We start from the raw sequence: 26,125 nt of genomic DNA, 5'->3' as shown, positions 1-26,125 counted from the left end.
CACACTAGCCCCCCAGATGCCCGCTGAGATGACCTTAGCAGCGTGTCGGAGAGCATTACTGTCTGGTGAAAGGTGGTCAATTAGTTCTCATGGACTGTCTGTGGCTTATAATAATAGCTGATCCAAACATGTGTCAGTTGTTAAGATATTAATGGTAAAAGTATAGGCAAATACTAATTCAAAACTACTCCTCATCTGTTTTTCTAATGCTGAAATTGCAGATCCCAACTATAACCCCAAAGTATTATGTGAAATACCTAAAACTGCAAATGTGTTGAACCAGACTATGCTCTTTCACTCTGCGTTATTGCAGACAGTAATGGTTCTGCATCGATTCTGCTTTACCATAGCCTCGGCTCTGTGAGATGAATGCCATGATAATATCTTATAGTGAGATTTGAATATTAATGCATTCTGTGGCACTGGGTTTAAAACTGCTGTATTTTTTATCTAAGCTCAAGCCCTGCTCATTGCTCCTGCTGTTAGAGCTCTTCTCCAGGTGACATGAATCTTATTACCCAACCATTTAGTCTTTTGATCTCACTGGATCAACCATGAAGCTGACCTGTGTTTGAGGAGAGTAGCAGCCCTCAGGACAAAAATGTCCCTCCTCTGCCTCCTCTGTGTCCTGCAGCCCAGCCCACAGTTAGTGTCACAGCCCACAGTCACATGATAGCATCATGCAGAGTTGCTATGGATACAGGAAAAACAAACTGCTCAAATCAAACAATCCAACAGTCCTTAACTGTCCCTTTGAATGGCACAAGAGCAGCCAACCATGGCCATGGCAGCCAATCACATTTTATGAAGTGCCTGCCACCTGTTTGTCACCATGGAGTAATTTATTTGTCTGAAAAGCTCCACTGTATCACAGGAAGTGACAACACCAGCTCAAGTTACTGGTTAGGTCTGTGGAGCAATGACACTGATAATGAAAATGCTTTGTAAACTATTTTGGAGAAATAAATACACAAGTAATTGAATAAACACAAAGATATGCAGCATTCCAGAGACAAGTAGGTGGCACATCTCCCACCAGAAAAGTTACATAGTGCACCTTTAAAATATATTTAAGATTATTATCTACTGTGTTTTAATAACTGTCCTTAAGGTTTCATTTATAGACAGATGTTGTGATAACGTTTTCTATGCAAACACTTTAGACAATGATTTGTTCACTTTGTCTGATGCAACTGCAATGTTCATTATATAACATAAACAAAGCATGTACACACTGTTAGAGCATCTGAACAGCTCAAATGAAAAAGATAATTAAACACTATATAAAGTCTGTCATTCTTTAGAACAAACTTGTAGACTTGCCTGCATTTTTCCTGATGTCAATTCAGTCAAACTCCAGGTTAAAATGCTCCTTGTCAGGTGTGTTATTTTGTGACCTTTCTTTGACCCTCTTCGTTTTTTAGTCCCTTCGTGTTTTGATGGTCCTTCTCAATCAGACATCAGCCACACCAGTCAGTCTCTCAGGCATTTCACCTTTTGTTCTTGAAACTGTCGGAGCTCACTGAAGAGAAAACAAGAAACACCTGGTGGCTGGAACGGAGTTTGAAATTGACAGTTGTCTTAGCCAATCATATTTCACTGAGTTATGGGTGGGATCATATCACGAAATCTTCCGGACCTTCGCGAATACCCTGTAATAGCATTATGTAAGCGAGACCGCAGCGACGAAAACCGCACTGGACACCTCTATTTGGACTCCTCAGGCGCGTCTGGAAGATGGAGAAGAAACAGAACAACCCGTGAACCAGAGCCTGCGGGCCGGTCGGCCAGCCCGGCCGCGGGCTCTGCCGCGGGCTACAGCTCTGCAGCCGGGCCGAGCCCACGGCCCGCGGAGGCTCGGACACGTTGCATCTCACGTGGTCAGAAGAAAGTGAAAAAAAGTGTAAAGAAAAGACTCAGACGTTTACAATACAATACAATTGTTCTACTGGGGGACTTCAACGCCCACGTGGGCAACGCCAGTGACACCTGGAGAGGGGACTGGAGAGGAACGGCCTCCCTGATCTGAACCCGAGCGGTGTTTTGTTATTGGACTTCTGTGCAGGTCACAGTTTGTCCATAACAAACACCATGTTCGAGCACAAAGGTGTCCATAAGTGCACGTGGCACCGGGACACCCTAGGCTGGAGATGATAGATGATCGACTTTGTTGTCGTGCCATCTGACCTCCGGCCGCGTGTCTTGGACACTCGGGTGAAGAGAGGGGCAGAGCTGTCAACCGATCACCACCTGATCGTGAGTTTGGCCCGCTGGCAGAGGAGGAAGCCAGAGGGACCTGGCAGGCCCAAGCGTATCGTGAGGGTCTGTTGGGAACGTCGGGCAGAGCCCTCTGATCTTCAACTCACACCTCCAGGAGAGGTTCTCCCAGATTCTGGGGGAGGCTGGGGACATGGAGTCCGAGTGGGCTATGATCTCAGCCTCTATTGTCGATGCAGTTGCTCATAGCTGTGGGCATAAGGTCTGTGGTGCCTGTCGCGGCGGCAATCCCCGAAACCGGTGGTTGTTATATATATAAAAAAAAAAAATGTGTTTCTCACCTTCCACGGTGGTAGGTCTCTCACCCTCATTGAGCTCGGGTCCTCTACCAGAGGCCTGGGAGCTTGAGAGTTCTGCGCAGTATTGCTGTTCCCATACTGCACTTTTCTGGACTGAAATGTCCGTTGTTTTCCCGGTATCTGTTGTATATATATATATATATATATATATATATATATATATATATATATATATATATATATATATATATATATTCGTAAATAAATACAAATATATCTATGTACAAGAAGTCGTGAGGAGAAACAGTGCAAAAAATGATTACACATTAACATTAACACTACATACTTTTATCTGTTACATAAGGGTGAGTTGTTGTACAGGTGTATGGAGTATGATATGAGTGTAGTTCTGTATCTCTCACTGTTTAGAAGTAGGCTTTTGTCCTCTCTGTTCTGTATGTGTGGAACAATAGCAGTCTCATGAAGTCAAATGGGCACCTGTAAACTTAATTGCATTGCTGAGAAGTGCATTTCATTACTCCGCCCACATGTGCCATTTAAGCGAGTTGAGTTCAGTGGTGATTACAGTCTTTAGCCTTGACACACATTTAAAAGCCAGATTTCTACTCATTTCCACTGTAGAACAGTCAACAGCTGACATACCAGATGTTATTGTCTGAAATCATAGCATTAAACATATGTATCAATGTGGAGACAAGCAATTTATGCCTTTCCAAATCAGATCTGTGAAAAGGGGACCACACTAAGAATATATTTTTTCAAGGTTAATTTGTGACAAAATGGTTTGTGACAAATGTTTAAAGGTCCTATATTACATAAAATTTACTCTTTTTTGGAGGAGGGCCCACCACCTCCTGGTCTCCAATGTCCCAGTGTAGCATTCATTGTATCCATGTTACATTTAATCAATAACATGGGTTTTTATTGACCTAAAAACTTGCATTCTTACTGTTATAGACTCGCCTCTGCACAGATCTGAAATTTAACTTGGTCCTGTGGCATCACCTGCTGTGTCCATAGAGATAAGTAAGTGTAATGCTATACTGTAGAACATTGCAGCCTACATCTCCATGAAGAGAAAAAGAACCCACCATGAGAAAAGCATTAAGCTTCAAGTGCATCTTTAAGACATATCAGAATATTCTTGTCTCCTCAAAAACATACAGGGAGTATGTGCGTGTGTGTGTGTTTTTTTTGTTTGTTTTGTTTTTCATTCACACATATATGAGTAAAGTCTTATTAGTCTGTCCATCACCTTGTGAGCTAACAGCTAAGAGCAACCTTTTACCTTTAGTTCAGTAGAGATTGGCAATTTACCCCTGGAGGCTGAAATTATCCACATGATTCTGGTGAAGGTGTGTGGAGTTTAAAAGCGCAGTGGAGCACTTCTTATATTACCACATGATATTACAAGGTGGAATCGCTTGTTTTCTATTTGAGAGAAGAAGTCAGACTAAATATTAGTTTGTGTGTTAAACATGTGTGAATGAAACAAAGCACAGTTCCAAATAAGTTTTTGATGACGAAACAACAATATAACATAGATCAGTGTAATAAACACCCTTTAATTCCATACTGTGGAATATTCCAGGAAAAGCAATATATTCTTCATGGACACAAGCAGGCGGTATACCCTCACCAGAAAAGTTACACAAAGTTGCACCTCTAACTTAATAAATTCGTGTGTTATAATGGACTTTTTGGGGTTTACAGTATATTTTGCGTTTTTGTTCACCTTTAGTCTGTTGCTACTTGACCTGAGAGCCTTAATTTTGCTGACCCTCCTTTGGGCTCAGCTTTGGTATTTTCTTCTCATATCTTTCTGTACCTCTGCTTTCCCTCCAGCCCTACAATAACACAGACTGAGGCCTCTCTAAATGCTTTTTTCCTGGCGGTCCAGAGAACCCTCCCCATATCCAAACAGGGGCTCAGTTTACCTTCACCCAGCCCAAAGTAGCAGACCCACCATAACACAATCTCAATACACCACAACTACGTACGAGATATGAGGTACAGGAAGGCTCAGATCTCAATCATAATTCAGAATGGAGAGCTCCGCCATATTCACTACAATAAAAATGATATTTGTAATTTAAAAAAAAAGAAGAAGTCTTGTGTGTGGGCTTTGTAATAATAAAAAAACCTTTACAGTTGCCTTGAAGATCATATTTTAATCTGCATTGGTTACTCATACCTTTTCAAACACAGTTCAATGTCCAGTTTTAATTACTGCACAGAGAGCGCACTTCATATTTCAAAGCAAAGTGACCATCAATGAGTTTATAAGATGAATGAAAAGATTAATTATTGTATCCTTGAAGTTTATACACTTCCAAATACACAGGAAATCTATACCTTACAACTGCCATTTTACCTACTTTCTAATAATAATAATAATTACAATTTGGTGTATCATCATTCACATTTCAGTTACACTTTATGAACTAATTATGGACATTTTTCTTTTATCCCACCAGGTCTCCAGGTGCAATAACCCAACTCTTCAATTCTTACATGTCTTAAAGGAACTGTATGATTTTCTAATTCTAATTATTTTAACATTAGACACAATCCTATTTATGTTATAATTTGGTGCTTTGAGTAAGGCTCACATGAGTGTTTTATTTGGGTTGCTAGTTTTAATGCTGAAATCCACTTACTTGACTCTCTCTGATCCAAATTCTCCATTACCAGCATTGTCAGCAAATTATCCATGCTAATGCAGCCACTGCATCTCAGTGAGTGAATTCTGGAGGTTCAGAGCGTTCATGAGGCATGTCCTGTCCCTACAGTGAAAATGAGAAAAACTGACAACTGTGCTGACAGTATGCATATATGCAATCTATGATTTATACCTTGAGGTTTGAGGTAACATGATCTTTATAACTGCTTCAGGGCAAATTAAAAGGTGTAGAATAGCATACTGGTAGCTTGTTTATTCCATTTTGGTAATTTGAGTATACAACAGTGCATCTAAAATTAGGTCAGTCATATGTATTCATAAGCTGGTCATGATGTACCCCATGTGAAGTAATGAGCTGCCGTGACACTCGTGTACACAGTAGCCTGTTGGAGTGGAGGTTCTGCCCTCTGGGGTCACTGCAGAGATGTGTGACACAAGCCGAGCTGGTGGAGCAGGTGCACACAATTATGGGAAGAGGAAAAAGATGTGCACTGAGGTATCCACATGAAGTAATGAACTGAATCGTGAATAACCCAACACATCATATCAGGAGATGTGACACAGGTGACTTCTACATCAATGCTTTATGGCGTATGGTTGTACTTAATGAAACATATGGAATTCCATTATCTGAGGCTTGGTTAAGTTGTGGACAGTGTGTGCATATTAATTAAACATTGGTTTTGTTATTTAGTTTTGATAAAATAGCTAAGCTTTAGTCTTGCAAATATTATATTTTTATTGTATACAGGAACATGATTTTTGTCGGAATAACTTGTCAGTAAATAAAGTCTCATTAAAATAAAAACGTGCATCAATTTGAACAACATCAAGTTTTTTTAGGCCTACATACCAAAAACAACTCCACTGCCCCATAACAATTTAAAATCATTCCATCTTGTATCTGGGATCATGGAAATAAGTTTGCTCTGTAATAGTCTCACTTAAACTGCTCACATTAACAAACCTTCAGTACATTCTTCTCTCAGCTTGTATCTTCAGAGGTATTTCACTATGCTGTCATATGTGTATGGGCAGCAGCAGTCTGAGGAGATTTTATCTCTCAAATACAAGACATACATCTCCTACATGTGCCACAGCTGCCCTGGGACTGTCTGAGGACAATATGGCTGCCAACCTGACCTCCTCAACCACTTTCTCCCTCACCACATTCATAGGCAGACGCATACTACCTGAGCCACTTTATCTGTGTGACATTTTAATAAATAATCATCATGTGCAAATACTGATATAAACCTATAGGCCTACTCGAATCCCCAGACTGCATTTGACATATAAAATTCAGGCAGACCTGTTAACCTAATACTAAACCAATCTAAATTCAAATTAACCTGAAGATGTTTCCCTTCTTCTGCTCACTCTCCTTGGCCATGTTCAACATAATTTTCATAGGCTTAATGCAGTAAGAACACACTGAAAGCCAAATAAAGATGATATGTGGGTCTATTTATGTCAGAAATAATAAACAGTCGAGTTCTTGACTAGTTGGCTAGACAGGATGATCTCTTCTAGATCTATTATGGGTCAAATAAATCATGATCTAAGTCTAAGCGCCCTGGTGGTGACTTGAAGAACTGCCTGTGACTCGAGGAGGAGGAGGAGAGAGGAAGTTCTCCAAAAGTTTTTTCCCTAAAACAGTTTTGGAGAGGTTCCGTTATTTTCAGAGGAAGCAGCTGCGACTATAAGGATTACCTGGGATAAAACGACCAGAAATAATATTAAACTAATTTAAATGTTTCTTTTCACATGAAAAACCTGACGGCCGTTCGTGTACGATTGTTTTTTTCCTCTTTGAGTGGACTTACACCAGCAGAGGCGATGCGATGTGAGTGAGCTATGCCTTGTGGAAATGGACTGACTTTATCCAAGCGAAAACATGGCGTCTGCGTCCCGGGATTGGGTCTGTTCTCCGGCGTGCTTGTGGCGCTGTGCTGCCTGGAGGTGTGGGGCTCCGAGCCGCGGAGCTGCTCTCCGTGTCCGCTCAACTGCAGCTGCGTGTTGCTGTCGGGGCCCCCGCAGTCCTGCGCCGTCAACTGCTCCAACATAGGACTGGAGAAGGCCCCAGCCGCAGCCGACCTCCCGCTGGCCACCAACATACTGTGAGTCCAAAAACACTACTTACAAATAAATAGCAAATAAACTAATAACAAACTACAAACTTCACTCTTTGTGCTTTTCACAGGGATCTAAAACTGTCAACTATTCACATTAATTAAAAAGATATTTCGCATCATTCCCTCGTATTTCACCTTCATCTATGGCACGGGTGGTAATACTCATTATGGGTCAAATTACTCATGAATCATTTATTTGTGTCAATGCTGCTGTTGAACAGGGGGGTGGGCAGATCTGCTTTAATAACTTACTTAATCAAAAGTTAGATCATAAGCCTAACATCCAGGCACACTATGACTATGGCTGCATTGTGCATGTAGACATGGCAAATCATAATAATTGCCATATTTACAGTTACAGTTGTGCTTCAGTTGTTTGGATAAAAGTATAATATCAGTTCCTGGACTGGGAGGGGTCTGCTCAACACCCTGATTGCAGTATCTTTTCCAGAGGGAATCCCAGGTTGTCACCATATGTGTCTGAGAGTGTGTATCTCCAGCCCTTTGAATCTTTTGGTGTTACAGACTTTCCGATTCCCCATGCTGTTGTGGCCTGTGTCCTATAGTTTCTTAATGTTGTTTGGAAGATCTCTCAGACTTTACTGCTCATGAGCTTGTGTCTGCTGCAACCGCTCCAGCAGCAGTGAGAACATTGTGTCCTGCGCCTTCAACACCATATGTTATCAATTTAACAAAAGCCCCTTTTTATTGGAATTAAAGGTTTAACAGGAACGCCATTATTATAAGCAGAAGATTTATAGCCCATTACACAATTTAGCAAAATAAACAGCAAAAATCCATGTGATATTTAAAATCCTGTTGCTGAAAGCACATTTATGGCAGTGTTTACTTGCTGAATGTATCAGACACAAATCTGCAGCTGGACTCTAATAATGTTAGATTCTTCAGGAGGGCTAATTGCCTGATTTTAATATAGAACCTGGCCTATTCTATCTGAGGATATACAGACTAAACAATCATGATTGTCAAATTTTGTTTAGAGATTAGAGTCTTGACTGAGACTGGACAATATTGTGTTTCTATGAGAAGCTGAAAAATAGAGCTGGGTATCATTAAGAAGTTGCTGATACAATGCATACCTCGATACATAGGCTACGATATGATACATATCTCGATACAGTGCACTTTCGATTTGATATGATATATTTTACATGGATTCAATATGATAAAAATAATGGCTAAATCATGGCTGTGATACTGAAAGTCTTTGTTAAACCACTTCTTGTACAAAATTCATATGAAACACAAACAATTTAATCATCAAAACAGTGAATTTGTCAAGTATGTTGCATAAACGAGTTTCCTTCCACTAAACAAGCTACAAAACTGTAGCGCTGTAACAAAATAATCTGGTAAAATATACCAAAAAATACTTTTGGCAATATATCGATACAGCAGCCCACGGTATCGATACTGTATCATCACATTAAACGATGCGATATATCAATATTTCAATATTTTTGCACACCCCTACTGAAAAATACAATGGTAGACGACACATTTTCAGTTCATCTTCTGTTGCATGATGCATGTTTAATGCAATTATGTGCTGATACTTTATTACATATGCAGACAAGTTATTTCAAAGTCAAAACTATTGTTGCTCATAAGTAGGGGTGGCGATATATCGATATTTTAAATATATCGTTTTTAAACTCGATATAAATTCTGACATATCGTATATATCGATATAATGCTTATATTCAATTCTGATTTCGCCGCTTCGCTTGTTTACCTTCTCTGTCGTCGCCTCCGCCTCCCTTATTTTTCTCGTGTCTCCTTCACTCGTCACTATCACCGTGAACGCCGAAAGTTGGTGCCAGTGAAAAGCTTCAAGCACCACGAACCTTTTCCACCATTTACAGACAAAACCACCAGCAGCACATCCTCATATTCCATCGAGTCACGTCCTTTAGCCCGAAAGAAGCTAAACGAGCTGAGCTGCAAGAGAAGTGCGCTGTTTATGCAAATGAGCCATGTGCTTAAATTTCGTTTCTGTAAAATGTAAACACACGTGAGCAAAACTGCATTAAACACATTATTATCGCAAACGGGTTGATGTGGCTCTAGAGTCGTTATGCTTTATATATTGTAAAGTTTAGCAATGTAAAGTTTATTTATGCAGAATATTTTAATTAATAATCTGCTGCAGTGTCACTTGTACAATAGTGTTTGGAAACGTTGGGTTTGATCTGCAGTGGATTGTGGGATTAAACCTCAGAGCTCCTCACTGCTGGATAATAACATGGATCTATTAAAATAAGGAACATCCTGAGTTTCTTCTGCTAAAGGAGTTCATGGTTCTGGTTTGGATAACAGAGTTAATGCAAAGATGAGCTTGAGTTGAGTTGTTTTATTTATGAATGAAAAGAAGGAAATATGTATTATTTCTTTTATTTTACAGTTAAATTATTATTTATGTAATTAGGGTTTTTTATAATCTTAAATGTTCCTATATGAACTGCCGACCTCTTACACTTCAATGAAAAAAAAAAAAGGACCTTGTGGAATTTGGCATATTTGTTTTTGTTAGTTTTCAGTTTTAGGGGGTTATTTTTTCTTGTACATATATCGAGATATATATTGTATATCAAGTTATAGCAAAATATATCGAGATATATTTTTTGATCCATATCGCCCAGCCCTACTCATAAGTAATATTTTTTTATTGATAATTTATTTAATCATAGAAGTTATAACATAATGCATTCCCTTTTTCCTTGTTTCTTTCTTCAGTCTCTGTAAGGGACAGTGCACTGCAGTGTCTTATATTCTTCACAGAGTGGAGATTACATTTGCAGAAAGATTCAGTGAGCATTAATCATGAGATTATCTAACACATGCAGACGTTTATGCAACAAGGGAACCACTTTTGGGACTTGGTCCTGTAGTGAAACCAGATTTATAACTTGGAAAGTATACCCTCTTCATGCAGCCGAGAATATGTAATTATGTTGTTGAGATTCTGTCTTAATACTCTTAATTATTATGTCCGTGTTTGTGTACTGAACATAATGCTTCCATGCAGTCTCACGGGCTTCATGAAAATAAAGGGCACTTCTTACATGTATAACAGTGAGCACTAGTGCTTTGGCAAATGGCAAATAATTAATCTCTAATCATAACTATCAGTTAATGCCAGCTACATCACAGGACAATAAGTGCTGGTTTGGGTGCCAATTGGCCACTTTTTACTAACTTTTCAATATCCTAGCACAACAGTATCACAATAGGTCTCAAACAATGACAGTATTTTTAAGTTGCTTTATTATTGAGTATTATGTTGTACTTAAAAAACTACATTAAATGAAGTAGCCTTCTGGACATAATACTGTGTAATACAGTTACTTTAACATGTGTTTGACATACATCGATACACACTGTTGTGAACTGTACACTGTTTAACTCTTATTGTTACAGCAGACAGTGAAGGGAGATGTAGTCGTGTAATACCTTTTTTAGGGTTAGGGTCTGAAATTTGTTAATATATGTGACTGTATCCAATATGGCAGGGTTGGGATTTTTGTCCCATAACCAGCAAAGACATATCAAGTCTCACTTGTCACTCTCTGGAAGTCATCTGCTGATGACTGCTGATTCCATGCAAATAGAAATTAAAACTATACTCCGGAACATTCTTCATGAAGGTAGATGAGGTTTATGCCATACTATGAAATAGTATTCTCAAAGGAACACCATTTCCATGGAAACAAACAGGAGGAGGCCCTCCTCCAGGCCAAATGAGGGTCAGGTTTGTGGAGATGCAAGCCCACTCAGATGCACGTTTTCCCCTGTTTATCAGTGGAATAAAAACATCCATAATGAAAAAATAGGTTTTATTTTAGTCTATTTTATTGGCACTACTTTGGCCATACAGTGGCTTTAAGCCTTTTTGAAACCTGTTTGAAGCTGTTCTCTTTTAAGTGTAAGTAGGAGGTTCTCAAATTGTAGGTGGGACAGTAATTTATTTAGGGCATATTGTTGTTTGAAGACTAAATGTGCTTGATGATGGTGACTGTAATGTGGAAAATTACCAAGAGAATGGAGGCCTGCAGTACCACACTTTTTGTAATGTCACTACATTTCCCTAAACATGTCCTCAGTCTTTGTGATCCTGCTGCTGATTTCAATGGCAAAACACAGGCGTGATCCTTCTAAAACAGGGTTTACAGCTGCAGATGATGAATTAAGAAACACTCCTTATTAAAAGTTTAATTTAAGTTGTTTCTAACTGTATGAGGTGTGTTAAAATGTTCACATACTAGATGGTTTGCTACATTACTAAAACAAAGCTGCACTAGCCTGACATGTGTGCAGCTGTGTCACTCACTGCAATTATCAAATTGCAAAGGCTGAAATTATTTAGATAATAGAAAGCCCTCTGCAAATTCTAAAAACTTCTAGTTTTCAATCTTCAGTGTTCAGACCTCTACAAAGTGTTCTGAAATACATGTGATTTTATCTGTTCATGTTTCAGTTTTCTTATAAATATTAATAGTTTTTGTAGTTGTTTACAACGTGGATTCTGAACAGAATCCTATTTTTAACATATATTGCAAATATAATTGCAGTTGCAATACTTTTTTTTCTCTAAAAATTGTGCAACAAACCACACAGACAGGAGGAGAATATACAAACTCCAGGAATAGCCAATTCTGTCAATAGGAATCAAATTCATTACCACAGGAAAACTTCGAACATCCAACTCTAGGACAGGTGTGTAAGAGCGTGCACCACTTGCCAAACTTTAGAAAGGAGAAAACTCCTTTTGCTGGTCCTGCAAGACAAAGCGTGAGTTTTCTCCTTTCTACAGCAATCATATTCCAATTTTTAGACAAGAATGTTGGCCCCCTCTTCTTGATTCCAAATGTTATACTTTTGTACTTAATTGTCAAACATGTATTGCTGAATATAGAATATTTTTGTCCCATTATTGTAATTGTTAGTAAAGATTCTCTTCTTTCTTCCAGTGTTGGTCAAATGGAATAGAAGTAGATGTTAAAACTTCGTCATGTTTTTTTAGTCGCTTCTTTTGACCATCTCTGCTATTTCCACTCCAAACCAGAGAATTTGTTGTGTTTCCGTGGCAACAGGCAGCAGCCATGACATCATCTGCACAAACTGAGACTTTCCACAAGGTCAATGAGAAAGAGAGACCAATCAGCTTTCTGCAAATGTTTAACTTTACTCTTCATTATTAACTTTCTCTAAATGTCTGCAGCCTTCTCTGTTCGTGACGACAGTATGAAAATATTGAAAGTAGCTGCAATAGCTTCCTCTAGAGAAATTCATGGCATTTTGTGTGAAGTGATATTACCTAATAGTTTCAGTTGTCTATGTTCATTGTACGTCATTATTAAAATACTTATTTGTTTTTAATATAAACAAATTGGATTGTGATGTGATGTTAATAATATGTAAAACTGTACATGTAAAAAACATTTTCTGCACCACAGCCGCAAATATCATAAAAAAAAAAAAAAAAAAAAACACAAAAAAACAGTTGTAAAGGCCCACATCTGCTAAGGTCTGAGATTAGACTGACATTGAAAATGTGTCATATTGTTACTGTTACAACTGTAGATGTTGAACTAAAATTAAACAAGCTGGATATCTGTCTTGTTTTTCTGGTGTTAATTAGCTCGCTATCTCATCATTGTTGAAGTCTATTTTTATACATAATAACATATAGGCCACTGTATCCAGCCAGTGCTTTTGTGTAACAATCTGCACCTTCTTATTAATTATCTCTGAGAATAAAACTTTCAAATCTCTCTTTCTCTTTTTTACTGTTATTTTCTCTGTGTGACCAAACAAGGCAGTCATTTCAACCCTCTTATCCACACACTTTGTTCTTTGTGTTACTTTATATGGCAGTATGATTTGGGAACAAAGGGACCTGCCACTTTGTCTTGAGATGTAAAAATCCGACATTGCTCCAAACAATGTGAACTGCTATAAAGACTAATACTTTTTATGGTAAGTGCAAAAAAGTGAATAAACCTGACAAGAAAAACTTTGACAGGTGATCAGTACTTATTATTTGACAACATAATAATAAAATAAAAGTTAAAAATAACTGAATTCCGTAGTGGTGCCCTGTATGTTCATGTATAACTGTATATTGTTCTTGTCACTGTGAATTTGAAGAGATTTACAGATTGATGGGGGTAGGGACAGAGGTACACTTTATTAATATTACAGTTTTTCTCAGTTGTTTTCACACGTTTTCTGATGAGATCAGAACATTTTGAAAAGTCATTGTTCAACCTGCAAATCAAGTCAATTTCCTGTTTGTTTTTACACAGAGCAAATCAGTATTTCAATTGATTTTTATACAGTTGTTTGCTGTTTCTCATTTGTTTTTGTTAAACTGTTCAAAATTCATTATATTGGCTCTCATCTATTTGGACGAACCATCGAAAACATTGAAGTATTACCTCATTGTTTGGAGCCACAGCCACCAAAATTATTAAACCCGTTATTATTGGCATTTTCCAAACATTTATGTTTTATGAGATTGGCAAAAATGTACATGAGTGCCTAAACAAATATTCAGAGTGATGCTAAACAGCTGTAGACAGTAAGACAAATATGCACAGTGGGACTTATCCTACAGCGGGTGCTTCTGACCCTGGCTGGTGAAGGGTCCTTGGGCTCTGCACTTTCCCACTCCTCCAGAATGTTTGAAGGATTGGTCAAAAGCAGAAAACACACACTTTGTTTGAGCGAGACCTATATTGACACATGTTGGTGTATTTGTTTCAAAATGGAGAATGACATCAGAGATGTGATGTGAGAAATAAAAACTATTGGGAGTGAAAAGAGTAAAAGGGGGGCAGTAATACGTAAACTGTCTAACTTGAAAAACAAATTTTGTCCAGATGACAGAATTAAATTTTTCTTTTGCTATCTCCTGCATTTGTTTAAAATGTGAACACTATTTCTAAACCATTAATCACAACTCACAAATCATTCAGCTCTACAGCATTGACAGTTATAATAGACAATGGTTTAATAAAGAAATACCAATTTGTCTCTGTAGGTTGGACTTGTGCTGAGGAAACATGCATGTGTTGGTTGAAGGAGAATTTAAAGAAAGATTTGTTGATTTTCTAGATTTGATGGATAAAACTGATTAAGCTGATTAATCTAATTTGTGTAAATGTCCCCACTCTGAACTGTGAGCTTTTGACCAGCAGCCTATGACCTTAACAAGAGCTAGTGAAAGAGGAATGAAAGTTGTTGCTCTTACTTTGGACACATTGCAAATATGAATCTATTAAAAGCTGCCATCATAAATACATAAATCATTAAATGGTTTGGCAGAATTAAGTTATATCTCTTTTCCAAATAGTTTAATGTCTTAAAAGTGAAGCAAATGTTAGCTCTAAATCAGATTATTTAGATGTTTACATATTTTTGCCAATTTTATTGTCAGTTTATGAATTGCTTTTTTGGATGCATTTCTGTTTTGTTCTTGTCCTTAGGTTTGTCACTATAATTACTGTATTGATTTATGGTTTAATACAGTGATTCTCAACCACGGTGTGCCGTGAGAGATCGTCAGGTGTGCCGTGAGAAATTATCCAATATCACTTTTTTTTAAATACAAATTTATTAATTATTACCTGCAAATATTATGTCATTGTCGAGTGTCCGTGCTGTAGTACAGTGTAGTATATAATGACTGGCAGAGTGATCTAATATTCGTCCGGGTGGCGACAGGCAGCTAATTGCCTCGTTCCTTTAAATCAGAGGTGCTCAATATGTCGATCCCGATCTACCAGTCGATCGCCAAGGTCGTGTGGGTAGATCGCCGTGTCTCGTCTCGGACTCGCGTTTGGACTCGGTCTTGTCTCTCACTCAAGGTCTGACACTCAACAAGTGCGATCATATTTCATTAAGGCCGCTGCTGCTGGCAATAAACTTGTACAGGTGTGCCAGAGCGTGTGGGGCGTCTCAGTGCAGCCCGCAGAGACTCTACGGCACATCACAAACACACACGCTCCCTACGCACGGCTCGTCTGCAACAGCGTGTGCCCTCGTGTACCAGCGTGCATCACAGGGCAGGTTCAACTTCCTAAACATCCTACCTGTCCATCTGCCTCACGTCAGCACTCCGCCCCTCGCCTTTTCACGCTCTCACCTTCCTGCGTACAGCGAAAACAAGCCCCTTCCACAGTGCGCGCTGATTAGAAGAGCAAGACCAAACGTGGAGCAAAAACCAGTCTAAATTTGTGTTACAGTGTTGGCACAAAGCAGGTCTACAGCATAGAGCGGATCTACAGAACAGACCTACTGCCACATTTGGCTGAAGTTTGTCTAACAAAAGTGCACAAATGCATCTGTGTTTGTCACGATGTGCGTTTGGTTTGGTAAACGTGCAGAGGCTGGTAAATATCACTGCAAAACCAAAAAAGAATGCAACTCCAGTTTGGAACTTTAAAAAACAGGTTTAAAAATCTTCCTTCACTTTTTTCACAGTTTTGTGTAAAGTGCCAGAGGAAGTTCTCTTAAAGAAGGGGTTCCCAAACTGTGGGTGAGGGTCCAAAAAGGGGCACAGAGTGTTTCAGTGCAGTTTGTTTGGCTTTGTATTAGGTAGATCTTTATGACTTGGTCATTTTGTAAGTAGATCGCATGCTGAAAAAGTATGAGCACCCCTGCTTTAAAAGAATTAGTAATGCATGTGCATGGTGACAGTCATGGAAAAGTTTTTTAAAATGGACGAATGTGAACTCCGAAATGGGCCCTGGACAAGATTCTGACCCAGAAGAAGAGCTTTTCAAGCTTAACTGCTATAAAAACTAAAAACAGAGAGAGACTGAGAGCTGTTGATGAAGAGCATCGTGTGTGTCTTTCTTCTATTCCTGCTAGGATATCAGCTTTGTGTTCATCTAAACAGGCGCAGGTCTCACACTGAGTAAGTAGAAATTAATGTAGAAATTATATTGTAATTATACTGTATAGTGTCATTTTTGTAACATTTTGGTTAGTGGTGTGCCGCAAGATTTTTCCAATGTAAAAAACTTGCCGTGGCTCAAAAAAGGTTGAGAAACACTGGTTTAATATGAAAGCTGGAATGATATTACTTTCAATGTTATCATTTATCGTCTATGCTTACTTCAGCTATATATCGCACTGATAGGCCTAGTCCTTGTGCATTGGTCTGCGCTTATATGTTGCAAAGAGCCATCTATGCATTGAAGGCGCTTATGTATTGAGGATATTTCTGTCTGAATTGTTTGTGCATCTGGCTCTTGGTCTTTTGAAAATGGAGAAAGATGTTATTTGCATTTGAGCTCCGGTCAGCGCCACAGAGACAGACTCAAGTGACTGTGATCTGAGGTCACGGTCACAAATGAAGGATGCAACATTATCATTTCTTTCATGTTAAAATATACACTTCACTGTTACAATGAGAAACTAAAATTAACTCTTCAAAAGATTGGATCATTTTTACACTTCAAAGATTAGTTGAATATTTAGGCTACCATATATTTGACATATAGAAATGAGATATACTTAAAGGACTAAAAGTGTTATATCTACATTTTCCAACTGTAAATTAAATGAAATTTCAGTGCTTTTCTATTTTATTGATGTGAACTAGTTAAATATAAATTCAAACTTCTACTTTGTGGCAATATTTACTTCACAGCCACCACATATTAGATACCACAGAAGCACAGAGCAAGCTGAGAACTTAACAAGAGCTGATGTTGGTCTCCAGGAATGACTCTTCTAATTTACATCATAGGACAAATAATACTGTGCACTTTACAAAGAAATAACCAGCGTCCAGTGAAATTAGATTCTCTCTGAAAATTCTGTTTGGAAATTTTGGGGAATAGTTATCCGTATTTGTCCCTAACACAGAGACAGACTGTGCTGATTCTTCCCTGTAAAGTTCTTGCTTTGGGTTTGTCTGTGTTACATGGGTTAATAATATGGCTGTTTTGGGGCAAAATGATGTACATTTAATGCAGCAGTAGTTTTAAACATTAATACTCACCCACTTTCATGTTTAAAGATCCTGTATTACGTGAAATTGACTCTTGTGAGATTTTAGCCATGTTGGATCAAAAACGTACCTGGAGTTGTGTTTTGTTTCATTCGCACATGTTGGACTAACCCTGGATTGTTAGTCTGTCTACAAAATACTTTGTTCCACCTTGTTATGTCATGAAGCAATAGTTTTCAAGATAACAGCTACCTTTAGTTCAGTAGAGATTGGCAATTCTAGCTCTGAAATGATCTAAATGATTCTAGTGAAGGTGTATGGTGTTTAAAAACACAGTAGAGCACTTCCTGTATTGCCACATGACATTACACATGACACATGACATGGTGGAACAGAGTGTTTTCTGTTTCAGGGAAGAACACAGACTAAATATACAGGATTTGTGTGCTAAATATGTACGACTGAAACAAAACATTGCTCTGGGTATGTTTGTGATGAGGAAACAACATTATAACATAGATCAGAAAATAGTGTAATTGGGCCCACCTTTAAGCACTTTTGTTGTATCCCTGAGCCAGACACTTCAGTTGACTTCATTTTGAATTAATTGTATGAAATAACATGAATAATATTGCATTTTGACAGGCCTAATCCAAATGTTGCTTTAACAGTACGCTGCAGTGTTATGTGCGTGTGTTTGTGAAGTGCACACAGCTGTCTTGTCTTGCCAGCTGGACACCAGACAGCGGCTGCAGCAGCTGGAAAAATGGACACAATGTTCTGGAGCAGAGAGGAGTGCTGGTGCAAAATACACAGACTAAAGCGCAATCACCGAAAAACCTCCTCCACAAGATCCTCGAGCCCCTAATTCCCCCTAATTTCATCTTCAGAACAGGGAAAGAACCAGCCCCTTCCCCCAGATCCCACCCCGGACGGAGGGATGGTTGGCAGCTCTGGTTTAGGCTACGTCAGTTTCCAAAGTTGGAGCTTGGTCATAGGCAGCTCACAGTGCAGCAATTGTTCAACAGTTTCTACCTGATGTCCCAACCACAGCAGCCAAAACACAGTCAGCTTCTGTGAGTCAGTGGAAATAACCAAATTACACAGAATATGTTATTTAATATATCTTAGACAATGCTAAGTCTCTGTTAAATATAAATACTACACCACAAATAATACAGCTATTATAAAAAAGCATGTTCTGGCTTGACAGTTTGTTGAATGTCTCTGCCCATTCTTTACACTCTATTTTCTTTATTGACCAAATCTCATTGTTTACTCCACTGTGTAAAAAGGCTGAACCAAGCTTTAGTGTCATGATACTTGTACAATGTACAAATTTAGATATTTTTTTTTCAATAACATTCAATTTTCAACACAAAACAAAAGTAGTTTGTTTCATTTTACCGTGTGTTAAAACTATATAATTAAACTATTCAGGGAAGGTTATATCTAGTATCACAATTAGGTTGAGAAACAAATAGTATCTGGATATAGATTTTTTTTTTTTTGGAAAAACCTGCTTAAACCTATTGTTCATATTGCAGTTTGAGTAATTTTGTGATCTGTTGTCCTGCCCAAAGTCAAGAGTAGAAGTAGTTGTTCTCTTCAGCATCTTAAAGCAATTTTGAGTGGCTTGTTTAGTCCCCACCGCAGCGCTTTCTTCACATGACTGACTCCTGTAGACTGCACATAAACAGAGAGCCATGGAGGAAATACAGGAAGTGAGTGGAAGTAATGATCGGGGGAAGAGAGGAGGGGGGGTCGATGAAAGAGACCACAGAGCAGACTGTTTTTAGTGGGTTAGTGGAGCGCAGCCCTTGATTTACTGTGACCAGACCAACGCTTACCCACAATGCAACATGTGTCCCTCCAATCAGTGCACTGCAGAACCCATTTAGATCTACTGCATTTGTTTATTTGCACAGGAGACATATATGACAGGTTTTTATGCAGTCTCGTTTTGGACTCAGACATGGAGAACTTTAAATCTATAGTTTAAGAACCATCATTGATTTATTTATTTACTGAAACAAATGCAACTTTGAGCAGTGCTGATTTCTGGATGATTTTCAAATACTTCCATATGTCCCAGCAGCCCCATGGGTTTGTCACTGTTAGAAACTTGTGCGGTATCTGAATTTTATAAGAAATTGTGGTTTGGCTGCACTTCAGTTTAGTGGAGGGACATTGTTGATGCTGAAGTAGAGAGTCGACTCTATAAATATATGGGCCTTCTTTTATTTGCCATTTAAGTCATAATCATAGAGGGGCAAAATATTTGGTAATAAATAATAAAATAAATATACTTTTTATTGCCTTGTAGATATGTTTGTCTTCCAACCAAAAGCTTGGATTTCTGTTTGTGAATGGTTTGTGAGAGATTGAAATCACATTTTACTAGCAGTTGCTTGATGAATACACAACAACACACAATTACATATTTGTATCAATTTTGTACAAGTTATTTGTGTTCAGTAGTTATTTTGTTATTATGTTTCTTAGTCAACCAAAATTTGTATTAACTAATCATTTTTATTTGGATTATAAGGATTTATATGGGACTGCAGACAGGAGATGTTAGTGAGTGAGTTAGTTGAAGATTTTATTATTGGTATTTATATACCAAAAAGGACAGATAAAACAATTATTGACAAGTTTATTCTGTGTTTATATAAACATATTGTTTCCTAGTACTTCTTTCTGCATAAATAGTTGGTTTTGTATGAACCCCGTGCAGGTTTAGTCTTGTGAGTGCAGTAGTCAGATGCATACCAGGTCTCCTATTGCTTCTCTCTCTTTCATGTCTTTAATTGGCCATTATTAAGTCGACTACAGCGCTTCTTCTTTTACTCTAACTTTATCATGAATTGGTCAGTGTGGCCTTGACTGCTGTACCTGATATTATTTGGTTTAAACAGAAAACTTGAATACCAGCTCCTATTCATTCATTTCCTTTGTATAGCAGCACCAGTGAAGCTTGTAGTGTGTTCTCATCCTTCAGCTCAGAATAAGTGGCACCAGACAGGCCTTATAAGGAATGGTTAGATCATTGGCCACACTGTAAGTAAAACAGAACCATATGTGCGTACGTGTGTGTGTCTGTATCTGTGTGTGTGTGTGTCTGTGTGTGTGTGAAAATCAAGCCATGTGTGTCCAGGCGGGGTAGGTAGCTCAGAGAACAGGAGCCTGCTGCTAATCGACATGAAGGAGGTCACATTATATGGTCATGGTAAACACACATTAATCTGAGCTTTCACTATGATCCGCAGTCTAGTGTCTTCCACAGTGTGTGTGTCATTATTTATTCCATCGCATATTATAGACCATGTCGGGAAGTAACTGACTACAAGTACAGAGAATACACATACAAAATACTAATTTTGAGTACCTGTATTCCAGTACTGTTACTTTTTCATTTGGTATTATTCAGACTACAGTTACTTTCCTAAAATCAAAGGAATGCATTGCACTACTTAATTAAGGCTTCAAACTGCACATGATTAGTGAGAAACATAGAAACCACTACTCTTGTGGTGCGTGCAAGTATGATTTTTCCTTTTCCAGGAAATACATAACAGACAGTGAAACAAATGTAAAGCTTTAATCCTATGTTCTGTTTTAATAATTGAAATGCAACTGTGTCATAGTATTCCTAATAAGAATACAGTACTGTGATTGGCCCATGTATCAGAATATGTTACAAAATACATTGTAAATACATTTAATACATTTACAAGTATTCTTTTCATCACTGATACAGATAATATTTCTAGGCACTATTACACATTGTATGACTAAACCAGGTTTAAACCAGAACAATTCTAAGACTAAGACCAGTGTACCTGTGTAACAAAACCTCCGTTAACAAAAACCTCTGATCTATGCTTTTTATTTATTTATATATTTTATGTATCATCCTGCCGGCCTTCCTCATCTCTGAACTAAGGTTAAGTTATAAACCTCACTTTAGAACAAAACAGGTCTAAATTAGGACTAAACCAGGTATAATTTAGCTCTTAACTCTGAAGGCGCAACACTGGCCAAAACATTTTAACCACAGCAACAGTAGAGCAGAATGAGGCTGCACAGACCACATCAAATTTGGGACTAAACTGGGACTAAACCCGAAACTATCCCTGGACTATATCAGGACTAGAACTTTAGAATTTGGCTAAATGAATGTAACTAAATGTACTTCAGGATTAAACTGAGATAAAAAGAAAAACTACACCAGATTTGCAAAATGATTCCTCCATTCAAACAGTCAGAGCTATCTTACCATTGGTTGTACTCTGATCTTGAAGTGTGACCTGACTCTCCCTCCCTCTTCTCCTCTCTCTCTCTCTCTCTCTCTCTTTCTCTCTCTCTCTCCTATTCCTACTCTCTCCTTCATTTTCTAACTCCCACTCTCACTCCTTTCTCCTCCCCCTTTTTCTCTCTCCCTTACTCCATCTATCTCTCATCCCCTTCTCTTTCTACCCTCCCTCACTTTTGCCCCTCTCACTCTTTTGCTCGTAACTACTGCCTCTCTCTCCTCTCCTCAACCCTCCATCTTCCTCTCTCGCTTACTGCCTCTCTCCCACTTCCTCCATCTCCATCTCTCTCCTCTTCCTCCCTTTCTGTCACTTTCCATCCCTCTCCTCGTACTTCCTCTCTCTCTTCCTCCCTCCTTATCTCTCTCCTCTTCCTCTGTACCTTTCCTGCTCCTCTCCTTTATTCCCTCCCTTCCCATCTCTTTCCCTCCCTACTTCTCTCTCCCTCTCTCCCATCTTCCTTACTCAGCGTGTCTGGAATGTACAGATGTTTCCTTTTGGGAATGGGCGTCTTTTCACACACACACAAACATGTGCATGCACACATACACGTGCATGCATACACACACACATGCACACGCACGCACACACACACACGCACGCACGCACACATACACAATCAGAAAGGAGATATACTGTGCTCTGTTCCCATGTACTTCTTTGACTATTTTTGTCATCAACTGTCTTTATTACACTACAGTATCAATGTCCACAGCAGGTGCTCCTTGAGGACGAGGCTCAAATGCGAAAAGACAGTGAAGATAACCAAAGATAGCAATATAAAAACTTACTGTGTTAAAGGAAAAAGCTGTCAAAAAAGTCCGAAACTCCTTTTCCAGTCCTTTAATGGTTGCCTGGGACAAGTCAACATGTATTGATGCACCATTAAAGGACTTTTATTCTAATGCATCTGACTTTTTTGACCACTTTATACTTTAACACAGTATGTAATGTATTTACATAAGTTTGGTCATTTTCACCGTCTTTTAACTATAGAAGACCTTTGAAAACGCACAAGTTCAATATTACGAGGTGGTTTGAGTTAACACGGGCCATTAAATTGTCTTATTACACCAATTTATAGAACAAAATGAGCTTATCGATTGAACCGATATCCATTTGAAATTTTCAATATCAGCACCAATATCTCATACCAGTATCAAAATGGTGCATCCCTAGTCCTGAAATGCTAATTGGTTTAGCTCATTCCCTAAATCTTAATGCTCCTTGACATGCTATTAAAGACTGTTTTTCAAAATTCTTGACTGTGAAATGTACCATGAGACAGTGCTAATGTGCTATGCAAAAGGCTGTTGTAGGAATTTAGCATTTTAATTGAGGCAGCGACAAATGACAGCTTCAGTCTGTGGCCCTAAAAGGCTCTCTTGTCTCCTGTCTCTTGTCTCCTTGTCTTTACTGATACCTTAATAGAAGAGAAGATATTATGTTTCATCATGTGTTCTTTTTGCATGTTGTTCCACTAAATGCATAATATGTAACACAGTGATGTGACTCATCTTTTCAAAGCCACATTAATATTTCCTCTGCAGTATATAGGGTCATCCATAATTTACACACATTGTATATGTGTCATCTCATAATCACATTCATGATCTCCTTATGTTTTACGGCAGCAACCTGTCCAAAAACCACATCTCCTCCCTCGACACCAGCCTGCTGGATCGGCTCACTGGCCTTCGCGAGCTGTGAGTATTCCAACACAGTGTAATCTATGTTAACACATATATTTACAAAATAAAGTCTGCCATAATAACATATGTCTCTCTGTCAGGTATCTGCAGGGCAACAGGATCAATGTTCTGCCCAGCGGCGTCTTCTGCTGTGGGTCGCTGTCTGTGCTGTGAGTAACTGCTTAACTTTATCAGAGTACTGCAGTCATGTGACTAATGTTAGAGTCTTTATTTTGGTGCTATAGAAATTCTCTATTGAAACCTTTCTATGTATTTCTGTGGCGTAATGTTCATTAGTTACCATGATGCACTGTGGCACCATGGTAACTAATGAATTAAATGGACAAATTAATTTAATGGTCAAATTAAAAATGAAAGTTTTTAAATTGTCTGAAAACATTTTCAAGAACATATTTTCAAGAGCCTGTGATTAATATGTATGTTCATGGTCCTGATTAGTTGTTTGTTTACAACAAAAAGGTGAAAAAGACTAAACAGTTGCTAGTTAGCTTGTGACTGTAATTTTATGTGTGAGAGACTTGTTTAAAGGCACAAATCAGCTCACCTGTTGTAGTTCCATGTAACTCATCTTTTTTTTTTGTATTTAAAAAAGCTCAGATTAAAGTCTTAGATTTGGATAACAGAACTTCAGACAGAGCAGAGCCTACAGTTAGCATCACACCCCAAGGGAATGTTGAAGACATCAGCTGCAAAGTAGCAATAGCGATTTTCAAAAAAAAAAAAAATAATAATAATAATAAAAAATATATATTATAACAAAGAAAGTAAAATCCCATTTTCAACACAAAGTAATTCAACACAAAATTTTCAACACAAAATAATAGTAATGTCTGTAATATTACTTAAGTCTTAATTTACTGCTACTCCAAACTCTATTCAGTATTTTTCCAGTATTACATTTTTAAGTTTATGAACTTTTAATCATTGACATTTAATTCAAAAAATAGTCAAATTTTCTCCCCCATAGTCTGAACCCTGCTCCAAACCACATGTTTTTATTCAAAGAAGATTGGCTGTAGTGTAGACCTCTCGATTAAAAAAGACTCAAGCAGCATATCTGACTGAATGCAGCCCTAGTTATTTACTGTTGACTGTTGACACCCCTCTTGACTTTGCTCAGTTCACCGAGAATAAATTGGATTCAAAAAGACAGAAGTTTTAACAGGAAAGGAACAGGATCAGAAACCATTCACCAAAATGTCCCCCCTCCTCCAACTATTAGCTTATTTCTTCCACCCATTTAGCCGTGGTGAGAGAGAGAGATCACTGGCGGTTTCCATCAGAACCTTCCAAACCACCATACAACAGGCCCATTATGTACTGACTGTGCATAGGCGGGAGGGAGAGGAACTGGGACAAAAGTTAGTGCAATTTCAAGAAAAACATAAACAAGCAAAAATTTAAATGTTAATAGGGATTTAAATTCTACCCAATCCTCTCTTTGTGCCTGTAATAAACCCAAATAAATATTGAGGAATCATCAGATTAAAATAGTAGGAGGTAGATTATTATAGTGGAGCTGTTAAGGACCAAAATAGTGCCCAATTGTTCATTTTTATGGTACAAGCATGAAACTTTGCCAGATTATTAACATCCCTAGGACCAACATTTCTGGATATGGAACCAAGCCCAAGTCAACCCTGGAGCCGAGTACTGCGCATGTCACAAAATGGCCGACATGGAAACGAGGCTGGGAGCTCAATTATTGCTTAAACCTTCTTTTTTGGAAAATAATGTTAAATTATCATATAGGTTATAAAGAAGAATATGTATCAAGATACTAGCTACTTTCAATGCTGTTTTTAAAGTGAAAGTAAATATTAAATAACAACAACAACAACAAAAAAGCTACTAAACTAATGGTGTTTTTTTAAAGGTGCATTGTGTAACTTTTTTGGTTGAGGGTCCGTCAAATGCTTCTCTTCATGTATATGTTATTGCTTTGTCTTTGCTTTGTGTTTCACGGTATGGTATTAATGTACCATTCTATCTTCATAGAGACTAAACAAGGCCAAATTACAGGTCAGATCTGTGGAGAGGCGACCCTGCTCACAGTCAGAATGTCTGTTTTTCTAGGTATTTTTGAGATATAAAACCACCTGTAATTGAATAAATGTAAGGTAGAGCTGTTTAATGTCATACTGTGGAACATTCCAGGCAGCGCAATGACATCTCCATACAAACAAGCAGGTGACGGGCCCCGAATCAAAAAGTTACACAGTGCATCTTTAATAGTGTCATTTACTGTTTCTAGTGTTTGTTTGGTAATTTTAGAGAAAACTAGGTAAATTAGCAAAAGAATCTGAGCAACAATGTGTAAAAATGAGTGTGTGTGAACTCTAGTGGCCTCTGTGATATCAAGTACTATGTGACATCACGTAGAACTGCCCTGATTACAGCCAGTTTTTTTCTGTTTACAAATCCCTGGCTGTAGGAGTTTGTAGTGTGGATGCCTGTTAGACCAATCACACTGTTCCTTATACCCCCTAGCCCCGCCCCTCTCTCCTTTACTCCTCCAGGTACCACTCAGTTTATAAGCGCTATTTGAAATGTGTTTGTGGGCAGAGTTTATGTGTTTAGTCCCACTTCAAGGCAAAAGTAAAACTTCATGAAAATAGTTTTGTGTAGGTTTGATTTTCTATCTTCATTTCTCTCTCCCCCCTAATCTTTCTTTAGCCTGTATATTTAATGGTTCAATCAGCTGTTCTGTGAGTACAGTACAAGTACAGTTACATAGCAAAACATCTACTCAGTGAC

General features: G+C 38.3%; 1 protein-coding gene across 1 annotated transcript in view; it reads left to right on the top strand.

The window, feature by feature from the left end:
• The first annotated feature begins 6,725 nt into the window (after positions 1 to 6,725).
• The window catches only part of pkd1a (polycystic kidney disease 1a), a 66,116-nt gene continuing 46,716 nt past the window's right edge, over positions 6,726 to 26,125 (top strand). The window contains 3 exon segments of the mRNA XM_055158586.1: positions 6,726 to 7,340; positions 23,291 to 23,362; positions 23,449 to 23,517. Coding sequence (XP_055014561.1) covers positions 7,078 to 7,340; positions 23,291 to 23,362; positions 23,449 to 23,517 — 404 coding nt within the window. The 5' untranslated portion in view covers positions 6,726 to 7,077.

This window comes from Boleophthalmus pectinirostris, unplaced genomic scaffold (assembly GCF_026225935.1).
Source record: "Boleophthalmus pectinirostris isolate CB_2022bp ecotype Guang Dong unplaced genomic scaffold, ASM2622593v1 HiC_scaffold_22, whole genome shotgun sequence".
Lineage (NCBI taxonomy): Eukaryota > Metazoa > Chordata > Actinopteri > Gobiiformes > Gobiidae > Boleophthalmus > Boleophthalmus pectinirostris.
This window is presented reverse-complemented; position numbering and strand designations above follow the sequence as displayed.